The sequence below is a fragment of the Pleurodeles waltl genome, chromosome 3_2 (genome assembly GCF_031143425.1).
Source record: "Pleurodeles waltl isolate 20211129_DDA chromosome 3_2, aPleWal1.hap1.20221129, whole genome shotgun sequence".
Classification (NCBI taxonomy): Eukaryota; Metazoa; Chordata; class Amphibia; order Caudata; family Salamandridae; genus Pleurodeles; species Pleurodeles waltl.
In genome coordinates, this window is record NC_090441.1 from 171,735,985 (window position 1) to 171,761,519 (window position 25,535).

The following is a 25,535-nucleotide window of genomic DNA, read 5'->3' on the forward strand; positions in this document are numbered from 1 at the left end:
CAGAAGTATAGGAGCTGAATGTTGAAACTAAAACTTGTTAACAGGTTTCCACAGATATTTGCTTCGGTGAACAGTTCAGTGAAGTTGAGGGCGGCTGGTCGAAGACAAAGTAACCCAAGTCAGCGAGGCATTTCTGGAACTGTAAACTTTTTTGACCACTGCCCATAAGCTCATCCACCCTATTATTTGCTGAAGAAAATTAATGACTGGAGTCGGGGCAATGCAAGAAGAAGGGCATAAGACGCTGGTGATGTCATTTGCAAACCTTTCACAAGGAGGGGGCATAGTTTCAGCCAGTGTCAGGGCATCAGAGGCTGGATGAACTTGACCCTCGGGCAAAATTACCTGTTCAAGGAAAAGGGTGAAGATTTTGTGGAGCAGCAGAGGCAATAGCAGCTGCAGACTGCATGGCAGAGGTCAGAAAGGGAAGCAGATCTGCAAAAAACCTTTAGAATAGAAGATGGTAATGAAAAAAGTGATTTGGGATATTGCTTGTGCTCGGGCAGGATCTTCTAAAAAACCACGACAAGCACAGAGGATTAATCAGACACTGCCACTAAACCCTAGAGCAATGCCTAAGCCAAGACATTTCAGAGCTGCCCCTGCATCTGTACTGGTAGGAAGACCGAAAACATGTACATACTATGCCTACACAACTGTTTCAAAGTCTGCAATGGTACTGGCCAGGCTCTAGGGGGCGAGTGGTATATATGGTCTATATAGTACTTCTCTCCTGTTGAAGGAGGAGTGCACAGGCACTGTGTACCTGCTTCAGATAATCCGCACTACAGGCTCCCAACTTTAGAACCCCTTTGGACTTGGGACCAAATGTTTTGTTAAAAGGAGGAAAATTAGTAGAAGAAAAAAATGAAGATACTTGGGGTCCTCTAGACCCCAGCATCTCGGATACACAAAAAAAGCAACTGACATCACCTGTGCAGCTGATGCCTGTATGGAGTTGCTGTGACTTTGCAAAGGCGGCCACACTTCCAATGGGTGAGTGAAAATTGCTTTAACACTTCTGGTTTCAGTCTGGCACCTGGGGATACTTCAAAGACAAAGAATTTGAAGGGCGGAGTACATACCAGACACATCCCTAGTATTTATTAACCAGCAACTCATTCATGGAATGCTCGCTATGCGCCTCACCCAGTACACAGGCCTGAGGTTTGGGCTTCAGGATTCATAAAGAGGGAAAGGGACAGTGACCAACATTACTGACCAGCTCCAAAGAATTAGCATAAGCGGAGGTATCCATCTCTCCTATCGCTCTCATTTCTTCCTCTCTCCTTCCAGGAATAACTTCTCGGCTATTGCAAGTGGAGGAACGAACGAAATGTTCAATGCCAACAGCTGTAGGCTCAGCTCAGACTGTCTCCCTCTAAACACTCTAAAGAGCATTTAATAATAGTAATGGGGAGACACTAAAATCAGCTGTATGATATTTACTTAATTTAACCTTGAAAGAGTAAAGTGTGAGTTGGTCCTGTTGGGATTCAAGCGAAGGACCTATAAGGACCTATGCAAGTGAATCCATGCACTGCTTACTGTGCCAAACTCTGCCCCTACAGTCCCTGATGCTTGGTATTACAGTTCAGTTAATAGGTAAACTCGTCTTACGATAGACTGATATTTGGTTAAGGAGTTATATTAAGAGTATAAGCAGAACACACAATGGATCTTAAACTCTTCCTGTACAACCACCTCCTGTTCACAGCACCCCAACATTACACATTAATAGTGCTATACAAGCATTCGACCATGAGACGACTGGGCTGGAATCAAAGTTAAGTCACACTCAAGCTTGTGGAAAGATGTGACAAATATACCAGCACAGAGAGTCACGATTCAAAAAACAAGACCAGGTTGGCAGAGAGACAGGGATTTGCAACCATCCATAGTAATGTCTAACCCTTTCCTCTCCTTTTTAATGACAGCACATACCACAGCTATTTGCTAGAGAAAATGCTGGAATATCTCAAAGTCCGGAGCATGGGATTGGAACAGGATGGGGGAATTTGAATGAGGCATCGTAATTATTTTTATTTAAAGCACGCATCATTTGCATCTGTACATATGTGCATAAATCCATAAGCAGAAGAAGCTGAGCACCCCCAGATTCAACACTATCAATACTTGTGCCCCTGACTGCACCAGGAAAAAAACAAAAAAAAAAACAATCTGTGAATATATTTCAGTGGAAGATTTGGCGAGAAACAGGGCTATGCAAGCTGAACTGTAATGGTGCAAGTGGATACCACTATCCGCAGCACCTAAATACTCTGAGCAGCTGGGAAGGCATCACAATGCTAGTGGCTAGTGCTGTAAGAAAGGACTGTCAAGCAAAGCATCAAACCTAAGGATTAGCCCAATGCCCACATCACTTACTTGCTGACAGCAAAGTCAAGGATTTCTGCTGAGTGTCCTCTATATTCACTGATCATCTTTCCGGAGCGTGCATCCCAGAGTCGTACAGCACCGTCCAGACTGCAGGTGTACACCACAGCAGAGCTCTCCTCCCACAGAAGCTGCACAATGCCCGACTGCAAGGGAAATCACAAGTTAGAAAACATCAGCTATTACTGGGAAGCCTGCTTTCCATCACATTACTTCTGTCCCAACACTAGAACAGATCTTGCTCACACACTAGAAGTACATGCATCAACTCTGTGAGTAATTCTAAAAAACACAATGCGAGATTTAGGCTAGATGTTAGGAAGAGGTGGTTGTATTACAACTAAATTGAGTACACGCCCAACGAGACGTGCTTATATGCAGGAAGACAGGAACAGGAATCTAAATGCGGGGTTTGGTACCTTTTATTAGAATAAACAAAACTGACATGGTAGTGTGGTACAGTGCATAATCTTCAGAAGAATCAACAGACTTTGCCAGGTGGCGAAAAAAAATTGCAAGTCTGGTAAGAATACTGCACATGTGAGGAGATAGAGAATGAGTCCGGAAGTAGCTGGCGCAGCGAGATCAGTTCAATAATCGCAACCTGAAGTTTAAAAGGTACAGAAGATAGCTAAGATGTCCAGGGGCACGAGCTGTACTCATAACACTCCGAGAGCCAATCACCAGGCACTCAGCGAAGGGTCGTCTGGAGTATACCCGGACCCAAATGCTGATGTGTGGGACACTAGACAGATGCCTTTGGAGGGGATAAGAACATGTGTGGCTTTCTTGAGTGAGAAATACAAAGAAGGACACCAAGAAAGTAACCGCTTGTGCTATCTTTAAAATAAAATTAAAAAATAATCCTACTATTCCATAGACACTTTGGTTAAGGCTGTGAATAGCTCATCTAATTTACACCCCTAGGATCCACTACCAAGTGGTGTGACGGCTTGACCGGTCTGTCCTATTTTGTCATTTGTTTATTTTTGACAATTATTATAATTATTTGCTATTGATTCCGCATTCTTCCACCAAGCACTCTTATGCCTTTGGGCCATGTTTGCATCATGTAAAACAGAATAAAATAAATAATATATTCAGCTGAAGAAAACATGCTGGCCGCACAGCCAACTGTCGCATGAGCTGGGGAGCAGACCCTGACTGTGAACCCTAGATACTGCCAAACAAACAGAAGGAAAAACAAAGAGAGGAGGGCCCACCTATTGATGGACTGAGGGATATCGCACTACCTTTAAAAAAAAATTAAAAAGGCCTCTACGATGACCCCACCCTTAAATGACTTGGGCTTAAGGATGATCTGATAGAATGCCAATGTAAGAAACTCTAAAGAGTGTGGCGTTCAAGCTTTTCTGTGGACTGAAGAGCTAATTACAAGGAGGCCCTTAGAAAGTACAAGTAACGGATCAGAGCAGTCAAAGCAGAAAACTTTGAAACTTATATTTTAACGACCTCCAGTCCTGACCGAACCCTTATTTCTATCACGCGAAGCCTGTCTAATCCTCTCTGAGTTCATCATCAAGCTACTCCCTCTCAATCATAATGTGATGTCCTAACAAGCCATTTTGAGAACATATTGAAGACATTCTAACAACTTTTTTCTTCTGACTCAAACACCTCATTTATCTACACTTTCGCAACAAAAACTATTCTGCGCTTTGCTAAAGCAGACACTGGCATGAACAGACATCAGCAACACTAGATGACTTGGATCATCTATCAGAAAGAGAATTTCTTAACACTGCCAACTTCATCTAGCTCTTTGTTGGACCCGCTTCCCCACCCCAGAATTTGGAAATTGTTATCTACTTATGAGGCAGGACCATTAGCAGCCATCTGTAATCAGTCCCTGCAGACAGCTACTGCGCCTTTACAGTGGAAAAAGGCACTAGTGCTTCCTTTATTGAAAAAAACGACTGGATGATCCAGCAGAATTCAATAATTTTAGGCTATTTCTCTTCTACCCTTCCTCAGTAAGGTTCTGGAAAAGCAGAATAATATACTTTCCAGGTTCCTGGAAGAACGCAACTTACTAGACGGGGCTCAGTTTGGGTTTTAGCCCCTCTTCATGGAGCAGAAGAAGCTTTGGTTACTTCATTAGATGATCCAGGTATGGGGCGACAGAAGAGGGTCAAGCAAGTAGTTTTGGTGCTACTTAACCCATCTGCCGCATTTGGCACTGTCAATCATGACATTCTGCTACCCCGGCTGTTAGGAAAAGCAGTAAAACGGAAAGCCCTGCAATGGTTGGCTTAGTTCTTGGAAGGAAGAAAACAAGCAATTATTTTACCCCACTTCTGCTCTGCTGTCAAAGCAGTTAAGCAGGGAGTTCCCCAGGGCTCATCACTAAGCCCGACAATACATAATGTATCTTTAAGGCCATTGGCTAAACTTATTAGATACAACGACCTTAAATGTGTGAGTTATGAAGATGATTATCAACCAATTCTCACTCTGGTTTGCACATCACATTTTCCAATGGCAGCTTTCCATGAATGTATGCGAGATCTCACATAGGGACATGGGGCTAACTCACTTAAGTTTTATGAAAGGATAAGACTAAAGCTAACAATTTGTTTTTCTGGGTCTCTTCTGAAATCTTTGGCAGCAAAGTTTTGGTCACTGAAGGATTGCTAAGATCCAATTACAAAGTCAACCATTCAAAATCTGGGAGTTCATGTCAATAGCCTATCCTTACCGTGTTTTGGGCTAATGAGGGTAAATTTGAAAAATTCTACCTCTCTGCCAATGCATCTTCCCCCGCTTGTGGTGAAGAGTATCATCTTAAGCAGACTTAACTATGGCAACGCCTCATTTTTTAGGTGGATCTTGACAGCTTGTACAGCGTCTCCACCCCGGCTTCACATTTCCACTACTTCAGCGGCTCTGAATTCTCTTCACTGTCTCCCTGAGGCCAAGTGGATAAAGTTCACAGTATGCATAGCGCCTTTCATCACAATGGTCCTCTTACACTTCGACATAAGCTGCAACACTATCTTCAAACCAGATCATGTTGTGCTCAAAGTTACTAAATTTAAGAAAGGTCGTCTTAAATCATTTTCTGCACAGGCAGCCTGCCTATGGAACAGCCTGTCCATGGAACAGTATGTCTAAATTCATTCTATTAGAAATCTTGATGTGTTTAAGAAAGTTTGAAGGACTGGCTCTATAAACTCTAAGTTCCGCACATGTCCAGATGGGTCTATGCTCAGTCAGCACCAGGATACGTTTTTAGGTGACAGTTTTGCGCTATGCTAATAACAATAACAATAATAATAATAATAAAACTATACATGAACCCACATCAAGAATAAATCTAGATACATAGCCAGTTACAGATCAATCTCCAGTGGACGATTGATAGGTAGACTGATCAAAGGAGCAGAACTGTTGCTTACTCAAAGAAAACAACATAATGGGTAGACCAACAAATTGAGATTCACACTGAGAGAGACACAGAATCTGCTATCATCAATCTGGAACAACCTGAAGACAACTGTGAACAGGAAAAGAAATGCAAAAGTACTGGATATGTCACTACATTTAAGTGAGACTAGATGCAACACTTGGTTGCATCTCCTACCTGTGATAGATACCGCATAAATTACCTGGCCCCATTCACAAGTCGTTCAACCTAACATACTACAACTAGAAAGACAACACTTAGCTTGAGATAAAGATGGCAAACCACAGGACCTACACATTTAACAGCAAGACTGCTTCCTACAAACTATCAACAAATGGATGCTGACCAATCACCTAAAACCAACTCATCCAAAAAAAACATCCCTTATGCTGAAAATGAGAATTAAAATCCTACGAACACTTGGCCACAGGAAGATGGTGCACCACCAGCAGCATTAGCAGAAGTGAGAAACCTTAGAATGATCATGGACCCCAGCCTATGCCGGGTATTCTCCAAGTGAACCAAGTAATAGTACTTCTGCATTATGCAAACACTACCACAAACAGTTCTGCAATTCGTTTTCCTGGAGAAGCCATAAACTACTATTTCTCTCAGACTCATGAAAATTATAAAAGGAGAATCTACCTGGGCCTTACTCTCTACTACGGAAACCGCGTGAGAGAATAACGTGCCTCAGGCCTAAAGACACTTTTACACTATACCTCCACCAATTTCTCAGACCCTCCTTTTCAGTGTCCTGAAAGAAGCACTATAATAAAACTGAATAAAGTAAATGATTATAATAAAGGAACACATAATTGTAGACCATAAATAGTTGTCTTTATACTTTTGTTAAAACAGCTATGCACAAGTGTTCTTCAGCAAAACCTCTCCTGTGTTTTTAAATGCTCATGGACACAAGAAAGAAATTATGCTACAAAACAGACCCCAATGTGCAGTAGACGTCTTATAGACTTTACAGCAATTTGCTGAATATACATGTCTAACAAATGCTTTCAACTATGTTAAAGCTAGACCTCAGAATATTAGTCTGTTCAAAAACTGTACCCAGCCGAGCAAAGGCTTTTGCCTATGCAGTAGAGCTAAGACATTTTGCAACTTTTACATGACTAAGAATACCTATATGTTGATTGTGATACGTTGAATATGTAATCTCAGGATGTGATTAGAAATTTATCTCCAAAGGGATGTAATCAGAATATTGACACCAAAGTATGCCTGAAATGTCAAATATGCAAGATCTTCTGCTTAACTGTAAATAGCATTCTACAGCCTGGAGCCACAAAAAAAAAAATCTAGATGGTGTGCAGAATCCCCCATCTAATGCTTGGGTGAGTTCAGAACAGATAGCTAAGTCTTTAAAATTGTGGGTGCCTCTATTTTGCAAAATGCCACCAGTCTTGAGACGGGTGGTGTTTTTCAAAATAAAGAAAGCACATGTCGGATCTTAACAATGAACCCAGGATTGACACTTAAGGAAGCTACAAGACCCTTGTAAATTTGATTACTGGAGTTGGTCCACAATATCTACAAGTATTAATTATCTTGCAGATTAGAGTATGCTCCTATTATTTGTTGTCCTGATGAAGACCCCACAGCCAATTACTTACCAGGGCCGAAACATCGACGTACCCACTGTGAATGAACATTAAATGTGTATAGGCACTGGGCCCATACTAACACTGCTGTCTGGCTCTGTTAGTCATTGCTGTACATAGCCAGCATTCTACCTTTCATCCAATTGTTTCACTTTCACCTTCATTCACTGATAACCTGCACTGCACCCTCACATGAAGCATCGAAGTTATCAGCATTGCAATCTCGTTTGTCCACATTTTACCTGAACAATATGAATACAGATTTATCCTGCTATAAAACTGTTTTCCTATATTTGTTTTAGCGTGGGGTTCTGTCACATATGCTTGGTCCCTTGCAAAGTACTCAAGCTCTTCTACAGCAGAGAGAATAACTTTCAATGTAACTACAGAGTAGAGGAAAGGCATTTACCTGTGAAGCTCAGCTACGACTGTGCAATTTTCAGATGACTAGGAACAAGTATGTTCACTGCAACTTATTGAATATGTATTCTCAGGATGGGAGTCACATATTGACTCCAAATATGTCTGAAATGTCAAAGATGAAAGAGCTACCAAAAATGATTTTTACTTGCTTATTTGTAACAAACGTTTCACAGACTGAAGCTACAAAAAAAGCCAGATGCTGTGCATAATCCTCCATCTCTTGCTGGGGCTCAGAACAAATAGCTATGTGTGAGTGCTGATGAGAAGCAAGGCTGAAATGGCCTCTCATAACTAGACCGGATGTCCACACTGTTTCTTATCATCTTTGGATTGCATTTTCAAGGACAGTGAATAAGAAACAAGTTACTTTCCTGTAACAATAGTTTCAAATGCCATCTGGTGGCTGAACATGGAAAGTACCTCTGTTTTAGAAGCAAATGTAAAACTGTTGTGAACGAAGTGTATCCTCATGGAGAGAATGGGTTGACCCCACATTCCACCCTTAGCTGGAAATGAAAATGTCACTTACCCAGTGTACATCTGTTCGTGGCATCAGTCGCTGAAGATTCACATGTTGTGCATAGCCCGCCATCTGGTGTTGGGTCGGAGTGTTACAAGTTGTTTTTCTTCGAAGAAGTCTTTCGAGTCACGGGACCGAGTGACTCCTCCTCTTCGTCTCTATTGCGCATGGGCGTCGACTCCATCTTCGATTGTTTTCCCCGCAGAGGGTGAGGTAGGAGTTGTGTTGTAGTAACAGTGCCCATGCAATGGAGTGACTAAGTATGTACCTATTAAAAGTTTAAATAATATATTTACAAATGTACAGAGCTTAAGCTAACTTCCGAACTGCTACAGGCTCCCGGGGAGGCGGGTGGGCACATGTGAATCTTCAGCGACTGATGCCACGAACAGATGTACATTGGGTAAGTGTAAGGAAATGCCTCCTTGGCATGGTTGCCCCCTGACTTTTTGCCTTTGCTGATGCTATGTTTACAATTGAAAGTGTGCTGAGGCCTGCTAACCAGGCCCCAGCACCAGTGTTCTTTCCCTAACCTGTACTTTTGTATCCACAATTGGCAGACCCTGGCATCCAGATAAGTCCCTTGTAACTGGTACTTCTAGTACCAAGGGCCCTGATGCCAAGGAAGGTCTCTAAGGGCTGCAGCATGTCTTATGCCACCCTGGAGACCTCTCACTCAGCACAGACACACTGCTTGCCAGCTTGTGTGTGCTAGTGAGGACAAAACGAGTAAGTCGACATGGCACTCCCCTCAGGGTGCCATGCCAGCCTCTCACTGCCTATGCAGTATAGGTAAGACACCCCTCTAGCAGGCCTTACAGCCCTAAGGCAGGGTGCACTATACCATAGGTGAGGGTACCAGTGCATGAGCATGGTACCCCTACAGTGTCTAAACAAAACCTTAGACATTGTAAGTGCAGGGTAGCCATAAGAGTATATGGTCTGGGAGTCTGTCAAACACGAACTCCACAGCACCATAATGGCTACACTGAAAACTGGGAAGTTTGGTATCAAACTTCTCAGCACAATAAATGCACACTGATGCCAGTGTACATGTTATTGCAAAATACACCCCAGAGGGCACCTTAGAGGTGCCCCCTGAAACTTAACCGACTGTCTGTGTAGGCTGACTAGTTCCAGCAGCCTGCCACACTAGAGACATGTTGCTGGCCCCATGGGGAGAGTGCCTTTGTCACTCTGAGGCCAGCAACAAAGCCTGCACTGGGTGGAGATGCTAACACCTCCCCCAGGCAGGAGCTGTGACACCTGGCGGTGAGCCTCAAAGGCTCACCCCTTTGTCACAGCCCAGCAGGGCACTCCAGCTTAGTGGAGTTGCCCGCCCCCTCCGGCCACGGCCCCCACTTTTGGCGGCAAGGCTGGAGGGAACAAAGAAAGCAACAAGGAGGAGTCACTGGCCAGTCAGGACAGCCCCTAAGGTGTCCTGAGCTGAGGTGACTCTAACTTTTAGAAATCCTCCATCTTGCAGATGGAGGATTCCCCCAATAGGGTTAGGATTGTGACCCCCTCCCCTTGGGAGGAGGCACAAAGAGGGTGTACCCACCCTCAGGGCTAGTAGCCATTGGCTACTAACCCCCCAGACCTAAACACGCCCTTAAACTTAGTATTTAAGGGCTACCCTGAACCCTAGAAAATTAGATTCCTGCGACAACAAGAAGAAGGACTGCCCAGCTGAAAACCCCTGCAGAGGAAGACCAGAAGACAACAACTGCCTTGGCTCCAGAAACTCACCGGCCTGTCTCCTGCCTTCCAAAGAACTCTGCTCCAGCGACGCCTTCCAAAGGGACCAGCGACCTCTGAATCCTCTGAGGACTGCCCTGCTTCGACGACGACCAGAAACTCCCGAGGACAGCGGACCTGCTCCAAAAAGACTGCAACTTTGTTTCAAGGAGCAGCTTTAAAGACCCCTGCAACTCCCCGCAAGAAGCGTGAGACTTGCAACACTGCACCCGGCGACCCCGACTCGGCTGGTGGAGAACCAACACCTCAGGGAGGACCCCCGGACTACTCTCCGACTGTGAGTACCAAAACCTGTCCCCCCTGAGCCCCCACAGCGCCGCCTGCAGAGGGAATCCCGAGGCTTCCCCTGACCGCGACTCTCTGAAACCTAAGTCCCGACGCCTGGAAAAGACCCTGCACCCGCAGCCCCCAGGACCTGAAGGACCGGACTTTCACTGGAGAAGTGACCCCCAGGAGTCCCTCTCCCTTGCCCAAGTGGAGGTTTCCCCGAGGAAGCCCCCCTTGCCTGCCTGTAGCGCTGAAGAGATCCGTTGATCTCTCATAGACTAACATTGCAAACCCGACGCTTGTTTCTACACTACACCCGGCCGCCCCCGCGCTGCTGAGGGTGAAATTTCTGTGTGGGCTTGTGTCCCCTCCGGTGCCCTACAAAACCCCCCTGGTCTGCCCTCCGAAGACGCGGGTACTTACCTGCAAGCAGACCGGAACCGGGGCACCCCCTTCTCTCCATTATAGCCTATGCGTTTTGGGCACCACTTTGAACTCTGCACCTGACCGGCCCTGAGCTGCTGGTGTGGTAACTTTGGGGTTGCTCTGAACCCCCAACGGTGGGCTACCTTGGACCAAGAACTGAACCCTGTAAGTGTCTTACTTACCTGGTAAAACTAACAAAAACTTACCTCCCCCAGGAACTGTGAAAATTGCACTAAGTGTCCACTTTTTAAATAGCTATTTGTGAATAACTTGAAAAGTATACATGCAATTGAAATGATTCAAAGTTCCTAATGTACTTACCTGCAATACCTTTCAAACAAGATATTACATGTTAAATTTGAACCTGTGGTTCTTAAAATAAACTAAGAAAAGATATTTTTCTATAACAAAACCTATTGGCTGGATTTGTCTCTGAGTGTGTGTACCTCATTTATTGTCTATGTGTATGTACAACAAATGCTTAACACTACTCCTTGGATAAGCCTACTGCTCGACCACACTACCACAAAATAGAGCATTAGTATTATCTATTTTTACCACTATTTTACCTCTAAGGGGAACCCTTGGACTCTGTGCATGCTATTCCTTACTTTGAAATAGCACATACAGAGCCAACTTCCTACAGTAAGTGACATTTTCAGTTCGATGGCATCTGTCGCTGGAGATACACATGTTGTGCATAGACTAGTAAGCAGTTATCTCCCCAAAAGCGGTGGCTCAGCCTGTAGGAGTGGAAGTAGTTTGAAATAAGGTTCTTAACACGGCTTGACCTACTGTGGCTTGTTGTGCGGATAGCACGTCTATACAGTAGTGCTTGGTGAACGTGTGAGGCGTAGACCATGTGGCTGCCTTACATATTTCGTTCAATGGAATATTTCCTAGAAAGGCCATGGTAGCACCTTTCTTTCTGGTTGAGTGTGCCCTTGGTGTAATGGGCAGCTGTCGTTTTGCTTTAAGGTAGCAGATTTGGATGCACTTAACTATCCATCTGGCTATACCTTGTTTTGATATTGGGTTTCCTGCATGAGGTTTTTGGAATGCAATAAATAGTTGTTTAGTTTTCCTGATGTTTTTTGTTCTGTCAATGTAGTACATTAATGCTCTTTTGACATCTAATGTATGTAGTGCCCTCTCAGCTACGGAATCTGGCTGTGGGAAGAACACTGGTAGTTCTACCGTTTGATTTAGGTGGAACGGTGAAATAACCTTTGGTAAAAATTTAGGATTAGTCCTTAGGACTACCTTATTTTTGTGTAGTTGGATAAAAGGTTCTTGTATTGTAAACGCTTGAATTTCGCTTACTCTTCGTAGAGATGTGATGGCGATGAGAAATGCAACTTTCCAGGTTAGGAACTGTATTTCGCAAGAGTGCATGGGTTCGAAAGGTGGACCCATGAGTCTTGTTAGGACAACATTGAGGTTCCATGAAGGAACGGGTGGTGTCCTTGGTGGTATAATTCTTTTAAGGCCTTCCATAAATGCTTTAATGACTGGTATCCTATGTAGTGAAGTTGAATAGGTAACCTGCAGGTATGCAGATATTGCCGCAAGGTGTATTTTAATGGAAGAGAAAGCTAGGTTAGATTTTTGTAAGTGTAGCAAGTAACCCACTACATCCTTTGGAGATGCGTGTAATGGTTGGATCTGATTATGATGGCAGTAGCAAACAAACCTCTTCCATTTGCTTGCATAGCAGTGCCTAGTGGATGGCCTTCTGGCTTGCTTTATGACTTCCATACATTCTTGGGTAAGTTCTAAGTGTCCGAATTCTAGGATTTCAGGAGCCAGATTGCTAGATTCAGCGATGCTGGATCTGGATGCCTGATCTGTTGGTTGTGTTGTGTTAACAGATCTGGCCTGTTGGGCAATTTGATGTGGGGTACTACTGATAGGTCTAGCAGTGTTGTGTACCAGGGTTGCCTTGCCCAAGTTGGTGCTATCAATATGAGTTTGAGTTTGTTTTGACTCAATTTGTTTACTAGATAAGGAAGGAGAGGGAGAGGGGGAAAAGCGTATGCAAATATCCCTGACCAGTTCATCCATAGGGCATTGCCCTGGGACTGCCTGTGTGGGTATCTGGATGCGAAGTTTTGGCATTTTGCGTTCTCTTTTGTTGCAAACAAGTCTATTTGAGGCGTTCCCCAAAGTCTGAAGTAAGTGTTTAGAATTTGGGGGTGAATTTCCCATTCGTGGACCTGTTGGTGATCTCGAGAGAGATTGTCTGCAAGTTGATTCTGGATCCCTGGAATAAACTGTGCTATTAGGCGAATGTGGTTGTGAATTGCCCATCGCCATATCTTCTGTGCTAGAAGGTTCAACTGCGTTGAGTGTGTCCCCCCCCCTGTTTGTTTAGATAATACATTGTTGTCATGTTGTCTGTTTTGACAAGAATGTATTTGTGAGTTATGATTGGTTGGAAAGCCTTTAGTGCTTGAAAAACTGCTAGCAGTTCCAGGTGATTTATATGCAGTTTTGTTTGATGAACGTTCCATTGTCCTTGTATGCTGTGTTGATCGAGGTGTGCTCCCCACCCAGTCATGGAAGCATCTGTCGTTATTACGTAATGTGGCACTGGGTCTTGGAAAGGCCGCCCTTTGTTTAAATTTATACTGTTCCACCATAGAAGCGAGAGATATGTTTGGCGGTCTATCAACACCAGATCTAAAAGGTGACCCTGTGCCTGTGACCATTGTGATGCTAGGCACTGTTGTAAGGGCCTCATGTGCAGTCTTGCGTTCGGGACAATGGCTATGCATGAGGACATCATGCCTAGGAGTTGTAATATCATTTTTGCTTGTACTTTTTGTGTTGGGTACATGCGTCGTATGATATTGTTGAAATTTTGAATTCTTTGTGGACTTGGAGTGGCTAGTCCTTTTGTTGTGTCTATTATGGCTCCTAGGTATTGTTGTACCTTGCAAGGCAGAATGTGTGATTTTGCAAAGTTGACGGTGAAACCAAGTTTGTAGAGGTTTTGTATGACCTGATTTGTGTGGTGAGAGCACCTTGTCAGTGAGTTGGTCTTGATTAGCCAGTCGTCTAGATACGGGAATACGTGTACTTGCTGCCTTCTGATGTGTGCAGCCACTACTGCTAGACATTTTGTAAAGACTCTTGGTGCGGTTGTTAAACCAAACGGCAATACTTTGAACTGGTAATGTATTCCTTTGAATACAAACCTTAGGTATTTCCTGTGCGACTGATGTATTGGTATATGGAAATACGCGTCTTTGAGGTCTAAGGTTGTCATGTAGTCCTGTAGTTTTAGCAATGGTAACACTTCTTGTAGCGTGACCATGTGAAAGTGATCTGATTTGATGTAGGTGTTTAGTATTCTGAGGTCTAGGATTGGTCTCAGTGTTTTGTCCTTTTTTGGTATTAAGAAGTAGAGTGAATAAACTCCTGTGTTTATTTGTGACTTTGGTACTAGTTCGATTGCATTCTTTTGCAATAATGCTTGGACTTCTATTTCTAGAAGGTCGGAATGTTGTTTCGATAAATTCTGTGCTTTTGGTGGTATGTTTGGAGGGATTTGTAGAAATTCTATGCAATAACCATGTTGGATAATTGCTAAGACCCAAGTGTCTGTAGTTATTTCTTTCCATGCTTGGTAGTAATGACCTATTCTTCCCCCCACTGGTGTTGTGTGGAGGGGATGAGTGACGTGAGTCACTGCTTGGTTGTAGGGGTTTTGGGGCTTTGAAATCTTCCCCTATTCCTAGGGAATTGTCCCCCTCTATATTGGCCCCGAAAACCTCCCCTGTACTGTCCCTGGTAGCTGGACGGTGTTGCCTGTGAGGTGCTGGCTTGTGTGGCCTGACCCCGAAACCCCCCTCTAAAGGTTGTCTTGCGGAAGGTGCTGTAAGTGCCTCTGCTCTGCGGGGAGTAGAGTGCGCCCATGGCTTTAGCAGTGTCAGTGTCCTTTTTCAGTTTCTCAATTGCCGTGTCCACCTCTGGTCCGAACAGTTGTTTCTCATTGAAGGGCATATTGAGCACTGCCTGCTGTATCTCTGGTTTAAAACCAGACGTTCGTAGCCATGCGTGCCTTCTTATAGTCACAGATGTGTTAATTGTCCTTGCAGCTGTGTCTGCTGCGTCCATAGAGGAGCGTATCTGATTATTAGATATGTTCTGTCCTTCCTCAACCACCTGTTTCGCTCTCTTTTGTAGTTCCTTGGGTAGATGCTCAATGAGGTGTTGCATCTCGTCCCAATGGGCTCTGTCATAGCGCGCAAGTAGTGCTTGAGAGTTTGCGATGCGCCACTGGTTTGAAGCTTGTACTGCGACTCTCTTTCCGGCTGCATCGAACTTGCAGCTCTCTTTATCTGGGGGTGGTGCATCCCCAGACGTGTGGGAGTTGGCTCTCTTGCGAGCGGCTCCTACTACGACAGAATCTGGTGGCAGCTGTGTGGTGATGAAAACAGGGTCTGTGGGAGGCGCTTTGTATTTCTTTTCAACCCTTGGTGTGATTGCCCTACTCTTGACCGGCTCCTTGAAGATTTCCTTTGCGTGCCGAAGCATTCCTGGGAGCATAGGCAGGCTTTGGTAGGAGCTGTGGGTGGATGAGAGGGTGTTGAATAAGAAGTCATCCTCGACTGGTTCTGAGTGGAGGTTTACGTTGTGGAACTCTGCTGCTCTAGCCACCACTTGTGAATAAGCTGTGCTGTCTTCTGGTGGTGAGGGCTTTGTGGGATACGCCTCTGGACTGTTGTCCGACACTGGGGCGTCGTATAAGTCCCAAGCGTCTTGGTCCAGGTCACCTTGGCTCACAGTGGTGTGAGCCGGGGAATGTGATGGAGTTTGTGCTGGCGAAACGTTAGTTACAGGTGGAGGAGAGGGTGGCGGAGTTACCTTTTTCACCATTTTTGTTTGTGGTGCTTGGTCTGTCTGAAACTCCAGTCTCCTTTTTCTCCTAATAGGGGGAAGGGTGCTTATTTTCCCTGTTCCTTCCTGTATGAAAATACGTTTCTGCATATGGTCCACTTCGGTGGATTGCAACTCTTCCTCAAATCTATGCTTTCGCATCTGAGAGGACAAGGACTGCTCCTCTGAATAGGAACCGGTAACTAGGTCGGTTGCGGGTCGTTTCGGCACCGAAACCCTGTCTGTATGCTTTTTCGGCTCCGAGGTGACCTTCTTCTTTTTTAGAGTCGAAACCTCTCGGCGTCGATCTTCCTCGGTGCCACTGTCTCGCCGTCGAGCCGTTTCGGCACCGCTATCTCGGCGTCGATCCTTTTCAGCAGCACTTTCTCGGTCCCGAGAAGGCTGCGTGCCGGTGTCTCGACCGGAGTCGGACGATCTCGGCACTGTGTCGGCCTTTTTCGGTGCCGATGGTCGGTCACCGAATTTATGGGTCGAGCCATGGCCTGGTGGCAGTGGCGTCCCCTGGGCCTTGTCACTTTTCTTTTGTTTCTTCGACGTCTTACTCACAGTTCTTGGATCGTCGAATTCCTCGGAGTCCGATTCGTGGATCGAGAAGGTTTCTTCTTCCTCTTGTTCCTCGAACTCTCGGTGCGCTGTCGGCGTGGACGCCATCTGAAGTCTTCTGGCTCGACGGTCACGAAGTGTCTTTCGGGACCGGAACGCACGACAGGCCTCGCAAGTCTCTTCACTGTGCTCAGGCGACAGGCACAGGTTACAGACCAAATGTTGGTCTGTATACGGGTATTTGTTGTGGCATTTGGGACAGAAATGGAACGGGGTCCGTTCCATCAGCGTTGTTGTACACGCGGTCGGGCCGACCAGGCCCCGACGGGGGATCGGAAGCTACCCCGAAGGGCACCGGAGCTCTTCAATCTTTGATGCGGTGTCGATTCAATCTAAGCCGATCCCGAACGCAACAATACCGACGTAATCTTCCGATAGATAGCTAACTTTCCGTTCCGAAACTCGGAGCGACAGGAACACGTCCGAACCCGATGGCGGAAAAAAAACAATCGAAGATGGAGTCGACGCCCATGCGCAATGGAGACGAAGAGGAGGAGTCACTCGGTCCCGTGACTCGAAAGACTTCTTCGAAGAAAAACAACTTGTAACACTCCGACCCAACACCAGATGGCGGGCTATGCACAACATGTGTATCTCCAGCGACAGATGCCATCGAACACTCTATTATGTGTTGCTGAAGGGCTACGGGAAGGATATGGAGTAAAGACTACAGCAAAAAACAAGCACTGGCAAAGCCTGTAAGTGTCTCCTTGATAACATCTGCCAAGCTATTGGCTTTGTTAATGTTGTTTGTGAACCATTGTTAAATAAAAGGTAAAAGAAAATACATTTCAAAATACTGTAGAAAAAGCAAATATATTAAGGTGTCTTAAAATTGTACACTGAAAATGCTTGCAAGGGTTAATTCACTTTCCACAGCACTCAAAACTGAAACATGCTCCCGCCATCTGGTACGCTGCAGGAGTCTAGGGATCAGGTTTATGGACCTTTGGGAGTGAAGACATCAACTTTTGAGTCATGCAAATTACACGTTCTGCTTCAAACGCCAGTTGGAAAAGTGTAGTCGTCCACTCCCAGCACCATAAGAGCCTTGTGTGCCAAGGCATGAGCTTTAGTGTATTCAGTAAAATGCAAGAGATAAAACAATAAAACAAGCATTATCAAAAGTAGGTCTTGTCTTTGGACCCTACTGGCTTTGCCAATGTCCTTTAGGAAGTCTGCACAGCATCAGCAAGAAGCTCTGCAGCGTGACCAAAAGAAGAAAAATAAAGGCTTGGAGGTGTGACTGCAGCTGGCACGTGGTGATGGTGCCATTACCCATATGTGCCTAAAAATCATTTGGGTGGCATTTTTTTGTTTTATTTGCCGAGATGGCACTGCAAATAAAAAAAAAAATAACAATAAATGAAGTGGAGCAAAAATGCTTTTATGTTTTTTTTTTGTTGTTTGCTTTTTAAGGCAGAGGAAACAGCAGTAATTTGCTGCCTCTCCCCCAACCCCAAAAGAAAATATACAAAATGCACTGGGCTTGGGCAATGGTGAAACAGGCTGGGGGAGAAGCAAAAAGGAGTGGGTGGTGGAGGGGAAACGCATCACAGGAGGGACAGCACCACAGGGGGCAGGGGAGAAGCAAAGGAGCAAGAAAGCAACACGCTGCGTGGGGGGGGAGGGCGCTGGGAGCTTGGCAGGGGGAGAAACACAAGAGAAGGCTTGCAATTTGAGGGAAACAGTAAGAGGACGTGAGAGGGTGAAGCATGTAATGCTGAAGCAAAAATAAAAAAAAGTAATTCCCTAAAAGCGACCAGTGGAAGAGTAGAAGTCAGTCAAAGAGATGGTAAAGAGGCTGTGCTTCAGGGGAGGGACAAACAGAAAATGGACAACCTGAGACAAGGAAAAGCACTGCATAAAAAGGAAGAACTTGAGAGTGACAGTAAAGCCAACTAACGGGTAGGCTGTAAGATCTTTGTAAGCCCAAAAAAGGTCTTTTGCAACCAGTTAACTTATGCTGTCTGATAGGTTCCACCTACAGCCCCTTAACCCCTTAGTCGCTGAAGCCTTTTTCCAGATGTGGTTGAGGAGGATGAGGTTTTTTGATGTCTGGAGCCATTCAAATTTAACCCTTAAGAACCTTTCCTGGTATCCAGGACAAACTTGTTTTTCTTTTTTTTAGCCACATGCTGGGGATTCTTAAGGTATCCAGGTTCTGGATTTTCTCACAGGGAAGTGCTAAAATAGCCAATATATAGCCATAAAAAAAAAATATTGGAGAAATATGCTGTGCAATAAAGCTTATTTTTTTTCTAAAAATAGTACCACCAAAAGGATTTCCCTCCTAAAATCGCCCTCTTCCAAGCTTTCAGGAAAAGCCAGAGTTGGGAAAAAAAAAATAAAAGCAATTGTTTTCCAGACGTTTTCACATTTTTGTAAATAGTAGTCCATTGTTTATATGTTTTGTGGTTTCAATCAACTTGCAGTTTGTGACAGAAACAGGTGTGAACCCATGGGTGAACCCGAAAAGCTATTCATTTATGAACACTAGACAACATTCTGAATTCAAAGGATGTAAATCACTCAAGGTTTTCCTAAGGAACCTAATTACTGAATTAAAACATATTGCAAAAGAAAATAAAACTAGAAATAGCTTATGTTTTCATCTATACTCTTTTACCTCAATGGCAGAGTTACAAAAGTAACACACTGTTATGTCCATCAGACTACAATATGTCTCTACGAGATAAGGCATTGTAACTTGTTCATCTGATAGAGACTTCTAGTTGCAGATTCTTTACCTTAGAATAAATACCCAAGCAATACCATCCCGGAGGTGGGTCTGCGAACCAAGATCATACTAGGAAGCCCTGCAGGACCGAACGGGCAAAGTACCCGTCCCTCCAGACCTGACTGCCCAGGCAGTAGTGTCTGGTGAACATGTGCAGTGATGCCTACTTTGCTGTCTTACAGATGTCCAGGACTGGAACTCCTCAAGCTAACTCAGTGGTTGCAGCTGTCGCTCTGGTAGAGGGAGCGCGCAAACCTTCAGAGGGTTGCTTTTTAGCCAATGCGTAGCACATTTTAATGCAGAGACCAAACCATCTAGAGATGGTTCTGTTCTGCACTGCCCAACCTTTCTTCGCACCCAACAAGAGTGGATCATCCACCCAGAACTCTTTGGTACAATCAAGGTAGACTGTCAAAGCTCTTTTTAGTGTGGTGCAGGGGGTAAAAAGTAGGCAACATGGTGGGTTGGCCTACAAGAAAGGGTGTGACCTCTTTTGGCAAAAAGGAAGGCCTGATGCAAAGCACCACTTTATCAGGAAAGATGGAAAGGTAGGGTGGTTTAGATGACAATGCCTGCAGCTCACTCACCCTGCAGACTGATGTAATGGCCACGAGAAAGGCTGTTTTTCACATCAGAAGCCTGAGAGGACAATTATTGAGTGCCTCAAAAGGAGCGCATATTAAGGCGGCAAGAACCAAATTCAAAACGCACTGGGGGATTATGAATGGTAATGGGGGAAACATATGGATAAGACCCTTAAGAAACTGATTAACTTAAGAAGACAAAAAAAAAAAAAAAAAAAAAAAAAAAAGGAGGGTTGGACAGGTAATCTCAGAAATGCAGAGATAACAGACAAATAACCTTTGAGGGTGCCCAAAGCAGAGCCCTGCTAGGTCAAAGAAACTATAAATAAGAGGACCTCGGAAAGAGGGGCAAAGAGGGGGTCAACAGACTTGTCTGAGCACCATTCCACAAATTTGTGTCATCGACAGGCGTATAGCGTTTTGGTGGAGGGAAGCCCGGCTGCCAAGATAACGTTACAGACTTTGGGCAGAAGGTTAAAAGCCATTGCTCAATCTCCACGCAAGAAGGAGGAGACTGAACAAGTTTGGGTGGAGAACACTCTCCCGCTGCTGCAACAGAAGATCCTCCCGAAGGGGCAGTCTGATCGGAGGATCGATGGCCATGCTCAATAGCTTGGGATACCAGACTCTTTGTGTCCAGTCGGAGCCAAAAGGACTACTTTGGCCCGGTTGTTCTTGATCTTCTTGAGAACTCTAGGCAGAAGTGGTATGGGAGGAAAGGCGTACAGGAGGCCCGAGAACTACTCGAGGCAAAAAGCATCGCCGAGCAAGTGCCGCCTTGGAAATTCCAATGCCCAAAACTGCTGACATTGCGTGTTCTCTGCAGAGGCGAACAGATCTAACTAAGGCGCTTTCCACTGCTTAAAGAGACCTTGCACCACCTCCAGATGGAGATGCCATTCGTGATCGACCAGGTATTGTTTCCTGAGTTCGTCTGCTCTGGTGTTCAGAGAGCCCACAAGGTGTTGAACCACCAGGGAAATGCCCTTATATTCCAGCCATGTGCCGAGGCGCAGAGCCTCCTGACAAATAGCCCCGCCCTGCTTGTTGCAGTACCACATGGAGATGGTATTGTCTGTGAGCACCTGCACCACTTTCCCTCTGAGAGAAGGAAGGAATGCTTTCAATGCCAGTCTAATCAGCGTGAGCTACACAAGGCTGATGCGAAGCCCAGACACCTCTGATTTCCGCCTCTCCTATGTGACCGCCCCCATCGCAGGGGTGACCCATCGGTCACTACTGTCAGATCTGGTTGGTGAAAGGAGAGGGATGTGCCTCTGACCCAACTGTGGTTCAAGAGCTACCACTGCAGATCTTGTGTAGTTTCCTCCGAGATCTGGACCATGTCAGAGAGATTCCCCTGATGCTGCGCCCACTGGACCTTCAGGTCCCACTGCAGAGCCTGCATGTGCCATCTGGCAATTGTCACTAGCAGGATGCAGGAGGCCATGAGGCCCAGCAGCCTCAGTCATTCTCACCGATATCCAGGATAAAAGCTGAAACATCAGTATCATAGCCTGAATATCCTGGACTCCCCGCATAGGAGGATAAGCCTGAAAATGCACAGTGTCCATGACAGCTCTGAAGAGAGGGAGCGTCTGAGAGGGAGTCAGGTGTGACTTTGGCACGTTTTTAGTGAACCCTAGCAAATGCAGGAGGTCCGCCGTATTCTTGAGGTGGTAGACAGCCTGAGTCGAGCTAGAGTAACAAAAGGGGCGAATAGTAAACAGAGGGGGGTGAGGGGCCCGGGACTCCTTAAAGTGCTTGAGCACCGAGTCTGCTTTGTCTTCAAAGAGACCGGTGCAATCAAAGGGCATGTCCATAACAGTGGATTTGACATCCCCGGAAAAGCCTGATGTCCTCACCCAAGCATGGCGCCTTAACGCCACCGTCGATGCAACTGATCTGCTTAGTGAGCTGTCATATCCAGCCCACAACATACTGTGGACTTCGTTGTGTCTCTCTTGGGAGAGAATGGCCTGGGCCTCTTCTGGAACCTGTGGCAGCATCTGCGCAACTGTGTCCCATAAAGTGTGTGTGTGTATAATGGGCCGAAAGGCATGCTGTGCTCACAGACCACAATGCCAGGCTGGCGGAAGAAAACATCTTCTTCCCAAGCTGATCCAGCCTCTTGGATTTCCTATCCGAGGGTGTGGAAGGAAATGCGCCTGGGAACATGGCGGCTTGGATAACCAAGCTTTCAGGGGTTGGATGTTACATTAGGAACACTGGGTCATTTGAGGCAGGTCTATAGTGGCAGGCGATAGTCCTGTTCACAGTAGCCCCTGTGCTGGGTTTTGACCAGGTCCTCAGCAGGACATCGGTGAGGGCTTCATTAAAGGGCAAAAAGGGTTCAGAAGTGGAAGCACCAGGCTGAACCACCTCCGTCAGGAGGTTAGGCCTGACTGCCACTGAAGGCAGCTAGAGGACCAGGACCTCGGCCTCTCTTCTCCCCACCACTGAGTAGGATGCACCCTCCTCCGTAGCCATAGAAGGGGTAGAAAGCATGCCAGTATCAGGGGAAGTGTCGAGCCCACTGGTGTCACCCAGTTCTATCTGCCAGTCGATGGGATCCTCCAGCTGGTATTCCAAAGGATCCAGCGACCCCCTTCCAATCCTCACCATATCCTAACCCAAGAGAAAAAGTATGAAGATCTGACCTAGGGAGCAAGGTCGCTGTTGAAGTCTGAATCAGCTTTACGCAAAGTCAGTCCGGCTCTGTGTTGGAGTTGGTAATAAGGAAGGGGCGACGCCAACCGGGGACACAGGTGGCATCTGGAGTGTTGACGTCAGAATCATAGTCGGGGAAGGTTGAGGTGGTACAACTGATGCCGGTTCGGATCCACCGAACCCCGCCCCACCCCCCGAACAGAGACTGAAGCTGTCGGCATGGAACCAAAGGGGGCTCAGCAGGGTCCGAAGGCGCTCCAGCAGAGTCGGCTTGCCCAAATATGAGGTTCATGGCCGCATAAAACTCACAGAGTTGGTCAAGGGTCACTCCGGCTCCCAGAATCTTGGGGAGGCACAGAGTCAACCCAGACGCACGCTCCGAGGACTGAGGCCTGGAACAACAACGCTCCTTTTCCCTTGTTGCATTGGCTGACGGACGGGGTGAAGTCGAAGAACGCTTGTTCTCCTTCGACTTCTTTTTGTGCCTCAACTTACCCGATCATCCCAAGTACTTGGAGTGGGACAATGAAGAATGGGGGCTCCACGACCGTTCTTGGGACCTTCCTCTCAACCAAGAGCGGGAGCGACGCGGAGCTGAGCCATTTGTTGCAATGAGCTTTAGAAACCACTCCCTCAAAGCTTTCAGATTCATGGCCTGGCAATAGGAGCACAACTTCAGGTCGTGGTTGCATTTTAGACACCAAAAGCACACGAGGTGTGGATCCATCACAGACATCGCCCGGTGACAGGATCCGCAGGGCCTAAACTCAGTCTTATGTGACGACATCCTCGACGCACCAGGAGCATCAACACACAAAAAGTCCTTGACAAAACAATGAAAAAGACCAGTCAAAATGTGACTGAGGGGTAACTCTTCTTAGGCACTTAAAGACAAGAACAGATGTCAGTGTGCTGGGGTGGTGCCTATATAGACCCTGTGATGTCATATCCAACGCAGAGCCGACCGACGCGTAGGGGTACTGCTCGAGAAAAATCTCCGGATCCAGACTGACATCTGGGGGAAATTCTGAAAGGAAAGGAATCTGCAACTAGAAGTCTCCATCAGATACATACGACAGCCAGAGCCAACAAATGAGCTGTGTACCAACCAATTGTTCAATTCACGTTGTAAAATCCAATTAATGAAAAAATGGGTGCGAGGGACACATACATTTTTTTAAATGTAGCCAAGATACTGAGTTTGTAAATAGTGGTGATTTTAGGGATACCCATACAGCTGTGTGCTTTAAAGGGCATTTTTCAAAATATATTCTTACTTGCACAATGGCTTACATCTGAAAAAAAAAATGAAAAGAAATGGATAACAACAAATATTTTACTATTCAGTGTACTCCAGCACCTGCAGTAGGAAGGCCCCAAAATGCAATGGGGAGGCATCAAACGTTTGCCATCAAAATCAACCACTTTGGCAATATGAGTAGCAGCTGTATTTGGCCCAGGGGCCACCCAGGGAAACCTACTAAGCCTAGACGTTTCTGAAAACTGGTCACAAAGGGGAATCTAGGATGGGGTGAATTGTGTGAATCCCACTTTATTTGACTATCCATATGCCCTGCAAAACTCAAACTTTGGCTAGATTAACACGTTTTCCTAACATTCTGTGAAGTAAGGTTCTGCAAATCTGCAGGGAGCAACAAAATTCGTAATTGGGTATTTGGCGGGACAGGGCAGCGTCCATTGTAAATCCTGCCGACAGCGATGCACCGATTACTTCTGCAGTAACTCATACACTACAAAGGCAAGCACTGGAGCAGTAAAGTGACTGCATGTACAGTATCGAAAATGTCTATGTCTTTATGTTACGGTTTAAATGTAAAGAACCTTTTGATGCAATTAGTTTAATCCCCACAGTTTAGGTCTGTAGGTGGCCATTGGCTAGAGAAAACGAATACCAATCTTGATTTTTCCTAAGAAAGTATTGTGCTGAATTTGCAAGCACGTCCATTAAGAACACTACTATCGCCCTGTCAGAGCAGTGTATCCATGCCCACTTCCTTCCTTCTTCATAATGCTGTCAGAGTAGTCTACCCTCGCTTACTTCCTTCCGTCTTGATAATGCATCTATGATCTACTTACAAAGCACCAGTGAAGGTCTTTTCAAGATCCGATAACGAAGAGGAGTGGAAGCCAGTTCAAGTTATACAGTGAGGACACGGTTAGTTCCCAAGATTCATTTATTATTGCACGCCTATAGTATGGGTCACTGGAATTATGCGATTCTGCCGGTGCAAGCATTTCCCACCTAATTAAGGATTTGCCACATAAACCCCATAAGCCATCATCTGCAGATTTTAACAAATAAATTGTTTCTAGCTCAAACGGATCAAAAGTTACTAAACTGGCAGCGTCCTGCATCACCAGGGAGTGGACGACCCTATGCAAAAGCTCACTGGTCATCTTTCAGTTGCTTATTACTATATTAGGGTGTTAAACTGGGACTGAGGAGAAACATTTGCCCAGACCTTGTTAACATGTGAAACAATTGCAAAATTATCGAGCAAAACCATCACAAAAAGTGCCCCAATAAGTCGAATAATGTGTCTTTTCTTGATGCATAATTTGATCAACCGCGCCACATATTTTGTTCCTCTCCGGTCTCATAGTTCCAGTGGTCCTGTGTATAGCATACATGGAGCTGATTGGGCTACTCATTTCATCCATTGTATCCACTCTAGGCGCATTCTGTAAGTAATGCCAGAGGATTGCATGTATCCAGTGAAGGGTCTAGGCGCATTCTGTAAGTAATGCCAGAGGATTGCATGTATCCAGTGAAGGGTCTAGGCGCATTCTGTAAGTAATGCCAGAGGATTGCATGTATCCAGTGAAGGGTCTAGGCGCATTCTGTAAGTAATGCCAGAGGATTGCATGTATCCACTGAAGGGTCTAGGCGCATTCTGTAAGTAATGCCAGAGGATTGCATGTATCCAGTGAAGGGTCTAGGCGCATTCTGTAAGTAATGCCAGAGGATTGCATGTATCCACTGAAGGGTCTAGGCGCATTCTGTAAGTAATGCCAGAGGATTGCATGTATCCACTGAAGGGTCTAGGCGCATTCTGTAAGTAATGCCAGAGGATTGCATGTATCCAGTGAAGAACAGAAAGTACGGGAACGTCATCCAATAAGTATAATGTTGACCGTTTTATGAAGCTAGTTATCTAGGGGTGTGATTGTTTCT

General features: G+C 45.6%; 1 protein-coding gene across 1 annotated transcript in view; it reads right to left on the minus strand.

Moving 5' to 3' along the window:
- Positions 1–25,535, minus strand: part of AAMP (angio associated migratory cell protein) — a 98,210-nt gene that overhangs the window by 10,641 nt on the left and 62,034 nt on the right. Inside the window, exon 10 of the mRNA XM_069227090.1 lies at positions 2,389–2,543. Coding sequence (XP_069083191.1) covers positions 2,389–2,543 — 155 coding nt within the window. The remainder of the gene's footprint in view (positions 1–2,388; positions 2,544–25,535) is intronic.